Source organism: Choloepus didactylus, chromosome 22, assembly GCF_015220235.1.
Source record: "Choloepus didactylus isolate mChoDid1 chromosome 22, mChoDid1.pri, whole genome shotgun sequence".
In the NCBI taxonomy this organism is placed as follows: Eukaryota; Metazoa; Chordata; class Mammalia; order Pilosa; family Megalonychidae; genus Choloepus; species Choloepus didactylus.
The window spans coordinates 5,615,154-5,628,896 of NC_051328.1; the positions used below are offsets into that span (position 1 = coordinate 5,615,154).

The 13,743-nt window shown below is 35.3% G+C and overlaps 1 protein-coding gene across 1 annotated transcript in view; it reads left to right on the plus strand.

Annotated features, from left to right (window-relative positions):
• The window catches only part of HEATR3 (HEAT repeat containing 3), a 36,194-nt gene extending 23,151 nt beyond the window's left edge, over window positions 1-13,043 (plus strand). The window contains exons 12-15 of the mRNA XM_037816052.1: window positions 1,365-1,453; window positions 7,278-7,421; window positions 10,242-10,418; window positions 12,283-13,043. Of these exons, the coding sequence (XP_037671980.1) occupies window positions 1,365-1,453; window positions 7,278-7,421; window positions 10,242-10,418; window positions 12,283-12,405 (533 nt within the window). The 3' untranslated portion in view covers window positions 12,406-13,043. The remainder of the gene's footprint in view (window positions 1-1,364; window positions 1,454-7,277; window positions 7,422-10,241; window positions 10,419-12,282) is intronic.
• The last annotated feature ends 700 nt before the right edge of the window (window positions 13,044-13,743 follow it).

The following is a 13,743-nucleotide window of genomic DNA, read 5'->3' on the forward strand; positions in this document are numbered from 1 at the left end:
AGCTGAGGTATCTGTTGCTGCTAGCAAATTACCCAAAAACTTTGTGTGGCTTAAAACAATAATAATCATTTATTATTTCTAGCAGTTTCTATAGCTCAGGAATTTAGATAAGGCACACTGAAGATGGTTTATCTCTGTTCCACAGTATCTAGGGCACTGGTTCTCAACCAGTGACATTTTTATGGTTATCATGACCATGCTTCTGGTCTCTGGAGGCCAGTGATGCTACTAATCCTGCAATGCACAGGACAGCCCCTCACAGCAAAGGGTTATTTAATGGTTGAGAAACCCTAGTCTGGGGTTTGTTGGAGGACTCAAAGACCTGGAAGAATCATCTTGTTCACTTGTCAAGCAGTTGATGCTGGGGCATTCAGCCAGAATATGTGGTCTCTTCATGTGACCTGGACTTCCCCATCACCTGGTGACTGGTTCCAAAGGCAAGAGTCGAGAGAGAAGAGTGGGTGTGTGTGTGCCTATCAGGTAGAGTCCTAGCCTTGTCACTTCTGTGGTCTGTTGGTTGAAGAAGCCACAAAGTCCCACCCAGATTCAAGGGAAGGGAAATAGACTCCCCATCTTTGGGAGAAGGGGCAGGGTTCTGGGAGATCATGTAGGACTGCAAATATTGCTGTGGCCGTTTTTGGAAAATAGAATCTACCACCCTAAGTTGGTCATTTTCTTTCCCACAAAAGGGATGGCGGAACTAGCCCACCTGGGTGACCTTCACCCTCCTAGCATAATTGTTTATTGCTGCTGTTCTTTTGTGAGAAGGAAGGCAAAAAGAAAAGGGTTGGAGACAAGGAATAGGAATAGGAATGGGAAGTTGGGTCTGTGAAAGCCATAGTGGCCCAGTGCTACACAAGCAACAGAGTTCTTGGCTGGGCAGTGGGTTTGGATTGGAAAGAAACCACTCAGGTTAGGGAGATGACCCCGCTTGAGGCCTCCCAGCCCTGTGGTGGTGATCTGTGAAAGGCTGAATTCAGTCTGCAAAAGCTCTTCAGGTTTATGATGTGGAATGTGAGTCAAATGAAAATTTGAATGGCTGCAAGTCAGGGACTGTCTGGAAAACACTCGCTTGATTTAATTACTTTAGTCGTGGCCATACATCCCAGGTAAGGACAGAAATGTACCTTTTAACAGATGAGACTATTAGAGTGCTGGCAAAGAATGTAAACTTTAAGTATTACGGGGCCGTTAACTAATAAAACTTTTGGCTTAAACATCAAAAGTGTTTTTATTGTAATAGCATGTGATTAACATTTGTCTGCATGGTTTTGATTCTGTTCCTTTTTTATACAGAATAACTTGTCTTGCAGAAAGAAAAGCCTTACATTTCATTTCTGTGTTTTGTGATAACTGTATTTTAGATTTTGCTAAACATGCTGACTTTCTAGAAGCCATAAGTAGTGCCTTGAGGGCCCTTTTACAAACAATGGCCTCCAAGAACATTTCTCAGGTAAGATTTTAAAAATTTTTATGCAAAACTTTGAAAGATTCTGTATTATGGAGGCAAAATTCATTACTTAACTATTTAAAAAAATATTTATTACAAGAGTAATGCATGATCTTTGTAAAAAGAATTTCACAGTTCAAAAACAAAAGTGCATGAAGTACAAAGTAAAACCTCTTCCTCCTCTCCCCCACCCCAACATACAACACGTGTGATTTTATTGATTGTAAGGTCTTTCTTTATAATCTTTTGATTAATGTATGTGTTGTAAATATTTTCTCTGATTGTCATTTGTTTTTTTTAAACATTTTATTACAGAAGTTTTCAAGTATGTCCTTCTTACCCTCCACAGCTCTCCATCTCCCTGTCTCTGAAGGGCTCCTCATCACTTTATTTTTTTAACTTTTTATTAAGAAAATTTTGAAATATTCCTAAAAGCAAAGATGATAGTATAATGAAACCACTTGCACCCATCACCAGGCTTCAAAACTTAACAGCATCTGGACATTCTCTTTTCATTCATTTCCCCTACTTAGTTTTCCCTGGAGTATTTTAAAGCAAATCCCAGACGTCGTATCATTTCACCCATGAATTCTTTTTTTTTTTTTTTTTAATTCATTTTATTGAGAGATATTCACATACCATGCAGTCATGCAAAGTGTGCATTCAGTTGTTCACAGTACCATTATATAGTTGTGCATTCATCACCAAATTAATTTTTGAACATTTTAATTACCACACACACAAAAAAATAATAAGAATAAAAATTAAAGTGAAAAAGAACAATTAAAGTAAACAAGAACACTGGGTGCCTCCCCCTGCCCCATGTTCTTCTCATTCATCCATACACTGGACAAAGGGGAGTGTGGTCCGTATGGCTTTCCCAATCCCATTGTCACCCCTCATAAGCTACATCTTTATACAATCGTCTTCAAGATTTATGGGTTCTGGGTTGTAGTTTGATAGTTCCAGCTATTTACTGCTAGCTATTCCAATTCATTAGAACCTAAAAAGGATTGTCTATATTGTGCGTAAGAGTGCCCACCAGAGTGACCTCTCGGCTCCTTTTGGAATCTCTCAGCCACTGAAGCTTATTTCATTTCCTTTCACATCCCCCTTTTGGTCAAGAAGATGTTCTCCATCCCACGATGCCGGGTCTAGATTCCTCCCTGGGAGACATAATGAATTCTTTTTTATGTACTTAATTGTGTGTCTTTGACAGGAAAGAACTTTAAAAAAACAAAAACAATTTAACTGCAATACCATTACACCAAAACCCCAAATTAACAGGCATTTCTTAATTATCATCTGATATGCAGTCTGAGTTCACTTTTCAGTGACTGCCTTTTTAAATGTCTATTTACAATTAATTTATTCAAATTAGGATCTAAGCAAGGTGTCCATGTTGCTTTTAGAGTATATTTTGTTCTCTTCAATTGTCTTATCTAGTTTTTCCCCTAATTATTCCCTTTTCCTCATACCATTAATTTGTTGAAGAAACTGTCATGTGTCCTGTAGAATTTTCCATTTTCTTGAATTTGGCTGATTTATCATGACTGTGTTGTTTAACCTGTCTATCTCCCATAGTTCCTGTAAATTGGGAGCTAGTTCTAGAAGCTTCATTAGATTCAGGTTCATCTTTTTTGGCAAAAATCATTCATAGGTGATTCTGTGTATATTTCCTCTTTTTATATCACAAATCATATATAATATCTTAAAATAGTGAAGATTAATCAGTGGACTTACCTAATCGTCTTAGCATCCAGTGGTTATTTTGCCCACATCCATTATTTCATTAGGGATTATTCTAATTTTGCAATTCCTTTATTAGCTGTGATCCTTCTAAATAAGAATTTTTCTCTCTTGTCAGTTACTTGTTAAAGTTGAAATGCAGTTTGTTAAAAAGAAAATAGGTAGGGTAGGTGCGATCCCTCCACCAGCCTTTTTTTTTCCCCAGAATAATGAGTTGATGCCCCATGAGTTGAAAAACTCATGGTTTTTCATATATTTGTATTTCATGCCATTAAAGTCATTCTTTTGACACTAAAATTGTTCTGTATTGAGACAGGAAGAACCCCTTCAAATTAGCACCTTTGATTCTTTGACTAATAGTTTTCATAGCTTTTTTGCTTCCAGGCACAAGGTGGCTTAGGCTTGTCTTTTACTTTTTCTGCTTAATACCTGTCATCAGTTATTTCTCCAAGAAGCTCTCCCTGCCTTTTATTGGGAAATTGAATTTTAGACTGCTTATTGCTACCCTGTTGTCATTGCTTCTATGCCTTTTTAGAAAGAGAAAAATAAATCATAAGTTCATACTGATATTTTCAGTTTAAGTAAAAAAGTTACAGTGTTTTTACTTTGTATCTCTTTTATGCTGAAGATTTTGCTTCCTGGTGACATTAAAATTAATAGTTATTTGGTTTATCTTACAGAATATATGTAATAGTTTTAAAATAATAATACTGTTATGGCTAACAATAATATTACAGAATGCAGTTAAAGATTTCTTTATAATTCTTTTTGTTCTTAGGATATATCCCTCTAGAGCAGTGCAGTAAATAGCTTTTTTAAAGTTGTTTGAAAAAAATGCTTCTTTTTGTGGCCTGCTGTAAAGTTAACTTCATTTGTTTCAGCTCTGTTTTTTTAAGGGATTGCTTTTCTATTTGCTTTAGTTTTTACTTTTTAATTATATAAAAAATTTACAGTTCGAGTTAAAACTGTGAAACCAGATGTATTCAGAGAGATTTAGCTTCTGTCCTCCTGCTCTGTTCTGTTCTTTCCTTTCCACTATTGGTAATTGCCCTTTGTAGCTTTACAGAAAAGTCATGCAGAAAGTGCCGAGTTCCCATATATCCCCCTTTCACACCCAGTTTTCCCTGTTAACATTTTGCATTAGCATGTTACTTTTGTTGCAATTGATGAAAACATATTAATCTTATAATTTCTTTGGAGAAATGTCTACTCAAGTCTTTCTCATTTTTTAATTGGGTTCTCTTTTTTGTCGCTGAATTGTAGAATTTCTTTATCTATTCTGGATATTAAACCTTTATCAGATCTGTGGTTTCCAGATATTTCCTCCTATTCTCTGGGTTGTCTTTACTTTCTTGATAAAGTCCTTTGAAATACCAAAGTTTTTAATTTTAAGTCCTTTTTATCTTTTTTTTTCTTTTGTTGCTTGTGCTTGCCCTTTTTAGTTTATCTCATTCTCTTGTTCATTTTTTTTGAAACTGTAAGCAAATATGTATGTGTTGTTTTTTTTTCCACCCCTTTCTAAAAGTAGTACTTCTCTGCCTTGCTTTTCTTTTCTCCCTTAGTGATCACGTTGTCATTTATAGAGATCTTTCTCTTCTCTTTTTTTACAGCTTCCATAGTTTGTTCAGTCTCTCTGCTATTGATGGATATTTGAGTTTGTTTCCAGTCTTTTGCTATTACAAATAGAAGTATGATGAATAACCTTTTTCTATGAAAATTTGTGTTTTTGTCATTGTATCTTTAGGGTAGATTCCTAGAAGTGGGCTTACTGGGTCAAATAATAGATGCGTTTGCAATTTTGCTGAGTATTGCTCTGTTCCTTCCCTTTGGGTTTTAACATTTTGTTTCCCCACCAGCAACATTTTACCACACCAGCAAGGTATGTTTTCAGACTGTTGGGTTTCTTTCAGTTTGATAGGTAATGTGTTATATCTCAATTTTAATTTGTATTTCCTTTAGTATGAGGAGGTGAAACATCTTTTCATATGTTTTAAGGGCCTTTGTATATCTTTTTCTATGATGGTTCCTGTCTTTTGCCCATTTTTTTATTGCGCTGGTGGTCTTTTTCTTCTTAGTTTCTGAGGACATATCCTAGGGCCTTACCCCAGACTTACTGGAGAGAGACCAGGCAGTCTGACTTTTAACAAGTTGTCCAGGTGATTTCCAATGACCAGTAAAAGTTTGAGAACTCCTTTTCTAAACCATTCTCCTTCCTTTTTTCCTGAAATCCTGTAATTTTTATTAACATGTCATTGGATCAAACCACCCACTCCTGCTCCTGGTTGGCCACCCCTGGTGCACTCATCTTTCCTTGACGGACCTGTCATTATTCTAAGCAGCTTCAGTGTCCACATAGATGATCCTTCCAGGAACCTGACTTCACAGTGCTTGGGCTTCCTCTTCTCCACGGCTCGTCTTCCTTCCTGCCTCAGCCACTTCCACCCCTGTCAACCTCTAGAGCAGTGCTTCCTCAGCTTTATCTTATTCCAAAGTTTAATGGGAATATCTGGTGTTTAACTGATATATAATGTATGCCCTTGGCTTCTGATAGATATTCCCTATTTTTAAAAAATCTTTTTTCCTGTATTTGAGCTTTTTCAAGAACATAACTTTTGACCCTCAGTTTCTATGAAATGGGAATCATAATAATAGCTGGCCTGCCATGTGGCTGTTGGGAGGATCAAAACCCTATACTGTAGGGCGTATGGGAATATAAGGTATTTTTATTGATATTCCTTGGTATGCAGTCACTTACTGCATCAGTCTAATAATTAAAGGAGCAACTCAAAGTTCATGCTCACATAATAGTAAATCAAGTATATTAAGAACACAGTTTCTCGGGATGGCTGAGTATTGGACATGAGCATAGGACTTTAGGGATAGAAGGACTCCTTTGTAAGGAGATGAAACTAAGGGCTAGATTTGTGAGTGTCATGTTTAAAGTCTCATTAATTAGCTAATTAATTAGTTCAGCACCAGAACTAGAATATAACTGTTCCTGCTTCTTGTTTAGTTCTTTACTTACATTTGTGAAGTGTACTGGTGATAATGCAGCATGCCTTTATTATTCATCACAGCCTGGTCCTGGCTGTAAGAAATCTCAGAATTTGCAGATTTTTTGTCATTAGGTTGTTTTCTGAGAAACCTAGCTCTTTAACAGTTAACTCTAAATTTGGCAGAAGCAAGGAAAATGATTTAGAAATGCGTGTGATGATTTAGAACCGTACAATATTTTTATAAATAACAACAGTTAACATTTAGTGAGTGCTTTATATGCATCATCTTATTTAATTCTCCCAGCAACTCTGCAATGCTTTTTTTTATTATGCCCATTTACTGATGGAGAAATGGACAGTTTGAGGGGTTAAGTAACTTGGACCTGATTGCCCAGTGTTAAGTAGTAGAGCTAGGATTTGAACCCAAGTTGTGTGACTGCAAGTCCCCAGCCCTTATCTCCTACAGGAGATAACCTGGTGATGTGACACCCACCCCAGCTGTCTCGTGGAGACTGCTTCCAAGTGTGTGTTCACACTGTTTAAGGCGGAAATTATCACCACATGGTAGAAGCACCATATAATTTAATGGTTTTCACAATCTTTAATTTACAATAACTTAATGACCAAAAGTATCATAATTTATAATACATATGTCCCATAATTTATAACATGTGTCCTGTAGAGATTCAGCCCATTTTGAATAAAGCTACATGATCCTATTTAATTTTCCAAACCTTTTTTATGATCAGTGTTAAAAAGAAATTGTAATTTTTGTAGTCTGTACATCCGGAATGAAAAGAAATCTTCAAATGAAACTGCTCAGAACCGAAGCCCCTGTATAGACTTGCAGCTATGATAACGTTGGGTAATGGCAGTGGCATGAGTAGGCCTCAACTTGTTTGAAAAATATGACTAGAACTCTATTTGCCAGTGCTTGGAATATGTAATACCTTCTCTGCTAAGATTTTATGTCTCTTATAGAATTATGCAGCCTATTGAAGGGATTCTTGTCAATTCTGTTTTCACATGCCTTTAGAATTGGTTGAATGTAACAAAGCAAATATGGTTTTCTCTTTCAACAGTGCATGACACCTGATCAGCTGATGACATTTTGCAAAGCAGGCGCGTATAGTAGTAGCATCGGGGTTAGAGTAAATGTCGTTAGTATTTTAGGAATCATTGGCAGCGTCCTAGCCAAAGAAGATGGTACTCTTGAAATACTTAAGGTAAAACAATTTGCTTCTAACTATAAAATTTTATTTAATTAGAAATGGAGAAAGAGTAAATGTTGGTGTAGGGTTTTTGTTTAGCATCACTAGTAACTATAAGGGTAATAATAAAAGTATTCTTCATCGTGCTAATGATAATTGCTGATGTGTTGATTTCTGATGAATGAGAAATATGAATTTACAAAGTACTTGTTAGGCTGCTAAGAACTTTATAGTAGCAACTAATACTAAGAACCTTTTTGAAAAGATGATACATTTACATAGCAAAAAAAAAATTAAAAAAGTAAAAAGGACATTTAATAACAAAATACAGCCTCCACCCCTGAACTTCCAGTTCACTTTTGGAAAAGTAGCCGTTGTTAGCGGTTTCTTCTGTATCATTCCAGGGATTTTACATATATATACCAGTAAGTGAGAGAGAGGCTGTGTGGCTATGTATGTATACACATATACAGATAAATGTATGTGTATAATTAAAAATCTTTCCTCACTCCTTGAGACTTTAATTGCTATGGTCCACTTTAGAGGAACAGCAAGTTTTTCTCAGACATAATATAAGATGTTTAAAGTTTTTATTGTTTGACATTTCCAAACATGAAAAGTAGAAAGTTCAATAGATTTAACAATTAAAAATATTCAACCATATATGCTTCACTTAGTTTCTTTGCTGGGTATGGTAAAGTAAATTGAAGACAATGTGGTATTTTTGCCCCTATTGGTTAAGTATCCATGTCTAAAAACTTAGGAACTGTTTCTTCCCTAATTGCCATTATCACACCTTACACAGTTACAGTAACTTTTTTTTTTGAGAGAACAATTTCTTGTTACAGTGAACCAGAAATACGAAATTTCACTGAAAGTGGAACAACTGACAGAATATGTTGAACTTAAACCTTTAAGGGAAATAAGTGGGTCAAATAGTCAGTGAGACGGAGAAGCCCAAGTTTGGTTTGGAATCATCATAAAGATAAGAGCCTTTCAGCATGGGTACCTTCTGGCCCTTCCCAGCATTAGTCTGCCATCGTTTTCTCATCCCTCTCCCTTCTGAAGCATCTGCCAAAACAGATGGCTTCTTCTCCGTGTTGCAGTTGTAAGCTAACCCAGTAATACCTCTTTGGGCATGTTAGAAAGTCAAGAGGAAAGTTTGTTAATCACATTCAAGGGTAGACAGTACACACACCCAACCCAACACACCAGTTATCATCTATGTAGTGTCAACATAGTAGTAACTTTAATAACTTTAACCGGATCAGAGCTGCTACCATCTGTAACTTGTTATGTGGCCCTGAAGCTAGTCATTGTTCCCAGTTTGCTATGCTAAATTATAAACTCAGCAGTATACATTTTTGAGATTCAGGTTTTTCTATACACTTCTAAGAGGATATTAAAGATGTAGAACAGAACTATACCTCAGAAACCTAGACAGTAGGGAGGCACATTAATCTCCCAGTTACATTGATTGTAAAGTGTACCCTAAATGGCTCTTTCTGGAGGCACAAAGATGAACAGAGGAAACATTAGAATGACAGTACATATGAGGGGAGGCAGGTGGGAAGACAGTGTCCTAGGTACAAGGCCATACATTTGTATTTAAAGAGAAGTCTAGGCAGAAAAAATATAAATATATAAAATCAAGTCAAAGGAGAAAAGCATTTCATACAACACAGTATCAAGTAAAAGGAACAAATTGCACAAATTGGTGGCAAGTCAGTAACAACAGTATCAACAAGTAAAAGGAACAAATTGCACAAATTGGTGGCAAGTCAGTCCATAGCCTGTTGTGATAGGTCTTTCCAGCATTAATCAGTATAGTAACTTCTTAATATGTCTAATACCCAGTCCATATTTAAATTTTTGGATTGTCCCCAAGATGACTGTTTACAGATAATTTGTTTTAACCTGAATCTATGCAAAATGCACGTGTTATGTTTGCTTTTGGTTGGGACTTCTAAGACTCTTAATCTAGAATAGTTTTTCCTCTGGCACTACCCACCTCCACTTCTTTTTTCCCTTATCATCTTGATGGGTTGTCATGTATAATGTCCAACCTTCTGGATTTTCTGATTTCTTCCTTGTGTTAAGCTAGTTTTTTTATCCTCTGCATTTTCTATAAAATGGAAGTTAGATCTCAATGTATATTAGATTCAGAGTAATCTTTTTTTAATAAAATTACTTCGTACATGCTGTTGTGTGCTTCATATTATGTTATTATAGATAACAGTTGTGCACATTGCATCAGAGAATTGTCTTAAAACATAAAGGATGAAGCAGAACAGCCAAACAGAAATAAGTTTACTCTTGAACAATTCTTTGCAGATTGAGAAAAGTCTGCTAGCTAGCTAATTGTGAACAGATGGATGAGTATTATTAGAATTCAGCCTAATATAGTGAAGCAAAATGAGATTACACACAAAGTGTTGTGTTCTTTATTTTCTTATTATCTTAGAGTGTTTTACATATGATTTAAAAAGCAAAGGGTTTTTTGTTTTTTGTGGGTTTTTTTTTGGTGTTAATAAGGTTTTTATACGTTTTAAGGAGGATAGAGGGGGAGAATTTAATGATTTACAAAATAAAGCTTTTGAAAATTATTTATGGACCTTAATTCACTTTAGGAATATAAACTCTAATATGCTTGATTTATCTTAAGTATGTTTTAAGTCTTTAATCTTCAGTGATTTGGAAGTTGCATTTTTCACTGGCATTTTTTGTTTTTTACACAAACTATTAAGGTAAATTTAAGGTTTCGGAGTTCTTATTTTGGAGACTAACCTTAAAATACTGAACTGTAATAACATAAATGTGTTTTGCTGTCTCCAGACCATTGGGCGCTTTCTGATTGAGATTGCCACCAAGGATCCTTCCCTTATAGTGGCAGGAGAAGCTCTGGATGCCCTCTTTGATGCTTTTGCAGATGGTAAAGAAGCTGAGAGAGCTTCAGTTCAAATTAAATTGTTATGTGCACTGAAAGAATTCCAGCCAGTCTTCAAAATGAAGGTTTGTAGCCATTTTATTTAGAAATGCATGAGTCTCAGCATTCTCTGGGGACGAGGGTGGATCTAGTTACTGTCATGTAGTTTAGTGGCAGGCACATGACGAATTCCCGTAAATCTCAGTTATTAATATGGCACTTCATCCTAGTACTTAGTAAAATGCTTCTTGACTGAGTCATAGCTCAGTCAGTGCTACTGTCGAATCACTTTAACTCAAGGCCAAAATGGTATCTAACAAGTTTCTCTTTTCTCTAACAACTTAGTAATGTTAACCATACTTCATATATATAATAACACAGTCTCTAGTTGACTGAGTGCTTTCATTTACATTTTATATCATGTAATACATTATAGACCAATTTCCTTCTTATGAATCATTCTGTTTGGTGCTCTGAAAAAAAAAGGACTCTGTATTTTGGAGAATATAGCTGCCTTCATTAGCTGTTTTATTTATTTATTGTTTCATCAGAAGCATCAAAACTAACTTTGAGACAAAAAATAAACTGGGTGGCTGAGGCAAGAGCAAACCAGAAATTTTTAAAACAAATTTGAATGACAACTGTTTACAAGTTTGAGTTCACCATTCTCCTATCTAAATCTCAATTTAAATTTTTTTTAATTTTGAGAAGTACAAATACAAATCATTTGCTTTTAAGTCTTTATCAAAAGAATAAAGGTTTTGATAAGAAATTAGCTTACTTTCATTGTTTTCCAATATATTTTTCTTCTATCTAACAAGCTCCTAAAGTAGAATGCAGTTCTCATGGAGAGAACCCTGTGATAAGTTTTTAGGTATGATTATACACCTAGAAATCTAAATTTTCTGAAAAAAATTTTAAGGCAGAAAAATAGTTTTGCTTTCCAGAAGAAGAAGAAGAACAAAAAAAAAAACAGCAACACATGCCCTGCACATTTTAAGTCACTGTTACATTTAAAGCCAGTGTTTGTTTAAGAACATTAAAATTTGTTTGTTTTGACCATTTTCATGTTTTAGCATGTTGCATTTAAAAATTTAGTTAATGATGGCTACCATTTATTGAGCTAAGGGTTCACGAATAGGTGACTAAATTCTCAAAAAAAAAAAAAAGTGAACAGCTTACTCTTAATCATGCTTTTGTTCAAACTAATAATTTTTTTCTGTGAGGCTCTTTGTATAAAATAAAGTCACAATTGCATTAAAGTCTGTTTAGTATACATTTAGCTCCAAATGGCATTTAAGCACAATACAACACATTTCACAAAAGCCCTTCTTGAGAGCAGGCTTCGCAGAAGTGCCCCGTATTAGCAGCATGGACCTGACTTGTTAACTTGTTAGAGATGCACATTCTCAGGCCCAGCCCCAGACTGCTGATTCAGAACTCTGAGGATGGGCCTACCAATCTATCTATTTTAACGAGCCTTCCAGATGACACTGTTGAATGTTAATGTTTGAGAATCCCTGCTCCATATGGGAGTATCACATACACTGAAACTGGATACCATGACTAGTATTGGCTAGATATCCACTCCTGTTCTTACGATGAGACTGAGTTCAAGCTATATGATAGTCTGTTTGCTGGTAACTGTTCAGTTTGAAGGTTTCTTTTTTTTGTTGAGCTATAAGTGATACATACAAAATGACTGAATTGGTACACTTTTAAAAAAGTGAATTTTGTGGTATGTATCATTTTATTTAAAAGTGCACCTTCTTAATTTACCTTTATGGCTCTCATACTGTTCCATTTACCTTGAAAGTGAAAAAGTTTTACCAAATTCTGGCAGTTGTCTTGCTCAGAAGATGGTTAAGTACACCCTACTTTAAATACTTTATTTATTTAAATGAATTACTAATATACCAAAGAGCATGTGCTTTTTGGTTTTTTTGGCAGATACGTAAAGAAGGGAGAGGTAAATACAGTCCAGATCAGCTGTGTGTTCTCGACAACGTGAAGATGAATTTGAGAAGGTTTATCACTTACCAAGAAACTGTTGAGAAAAGACTGACTTCTTGAACCTTCAAAGGAGAGGTCAATTCTTGCTCCAAACTGTTTAATGCTAAGAATATAAAGGGTTTCCACTAACTGTATACATTTCTGAAAGTCAGTTTTAAATACTTGTATTCTGTACATTAATTTGAAATTCATAAAAACTTCAAAACTTGTCAGAAATGTTTTTAAGCCTTGGAATCTGTGTAGTATTTCTAATACTTACATTTTAATTGCTGGAAACACAAAGAGTGGAAACACAAAGGAATCTCAGGTGGTTTTTAACTGATTCATGAACAGTGGGGAAACTTCCAAACAATCATGTTTTCCTTGAATTTTACAAAGAAAAAAAAATAGAAAGCGTTGCTTTGATGTTCTTTTAAGTCACTATCATCTTATATTAGCTGAATCTAACTGAAATATGAAAACAAGCTTTATAATACATTTTTTTTGGTATGAAGCATACCAATTATGTTTACCTTTTTTGAAGTGAATGAGTTGAGGTTGTATTTCACTATTTAGTAAATTATACTAGTGAGCTAATGAAATTGTCTTCCTCTACACAGGAGGAACTGATCAGTTATTGCTTTGTAACCTGACTCCTTGATTTGATGTGAAAACAGAATTGGGAGAAAGTATTTTTGAATAAATAACTTTGAATTGAAGCTTTGTGTCTTATAAAATGTTCTTTAAAATTCTAGATAATCCTGTTCCTGGGTGTTTACCTGCTTATGGATATTGCTTTGAATATATGTGAGACATAAAAACAAGATCCATAGCAGAAATCTCCAGAATTACCTCAGTGTCCTTGTACTAATAGGGTGACAGCTGGAGCAAGAGAAGGGCATTTCAGTGCAAATCCTTGTCTGAGTGGGCCTCTGGGCCCGCACTATTGTTCATCCATTTGCCTGAGCAGGAGAGCTGTTGATGGAGATTTGCAAATTTCCCCGCAGTTGATCTCAGTTGCCCTGTTACAAAGCCCAGTACCCAATTTAGGAGTTAACTTTCATTCACTATTTTTATAGCTGCATGTTACATTTTATCTACACTGTGGCATATTTTAGTTTTCACTTGTATGATACAGATTGTTGTGAAACCAAGATTGCGTCCCGGTTCTAATGGTCACTGAGGCCAGGTAAAAATGACCAGATTTGTACGCATGGGTGGGAAAATGGAAGATTCTCAAGAAAAAGTGATATGCTATATTGCTATACAATAAAAGTGATATGAAGATTTCTTTTGCCTTATTATGCCCTTTGATCATCATAGTACATAGTAGGCTTTCAGTGAATACTTGGTGAATAAATGCAAGTAATTTTCTGTTTTGTTAAGTAAGTTCTAAAGAAGTTATTGGATGCAGAATCA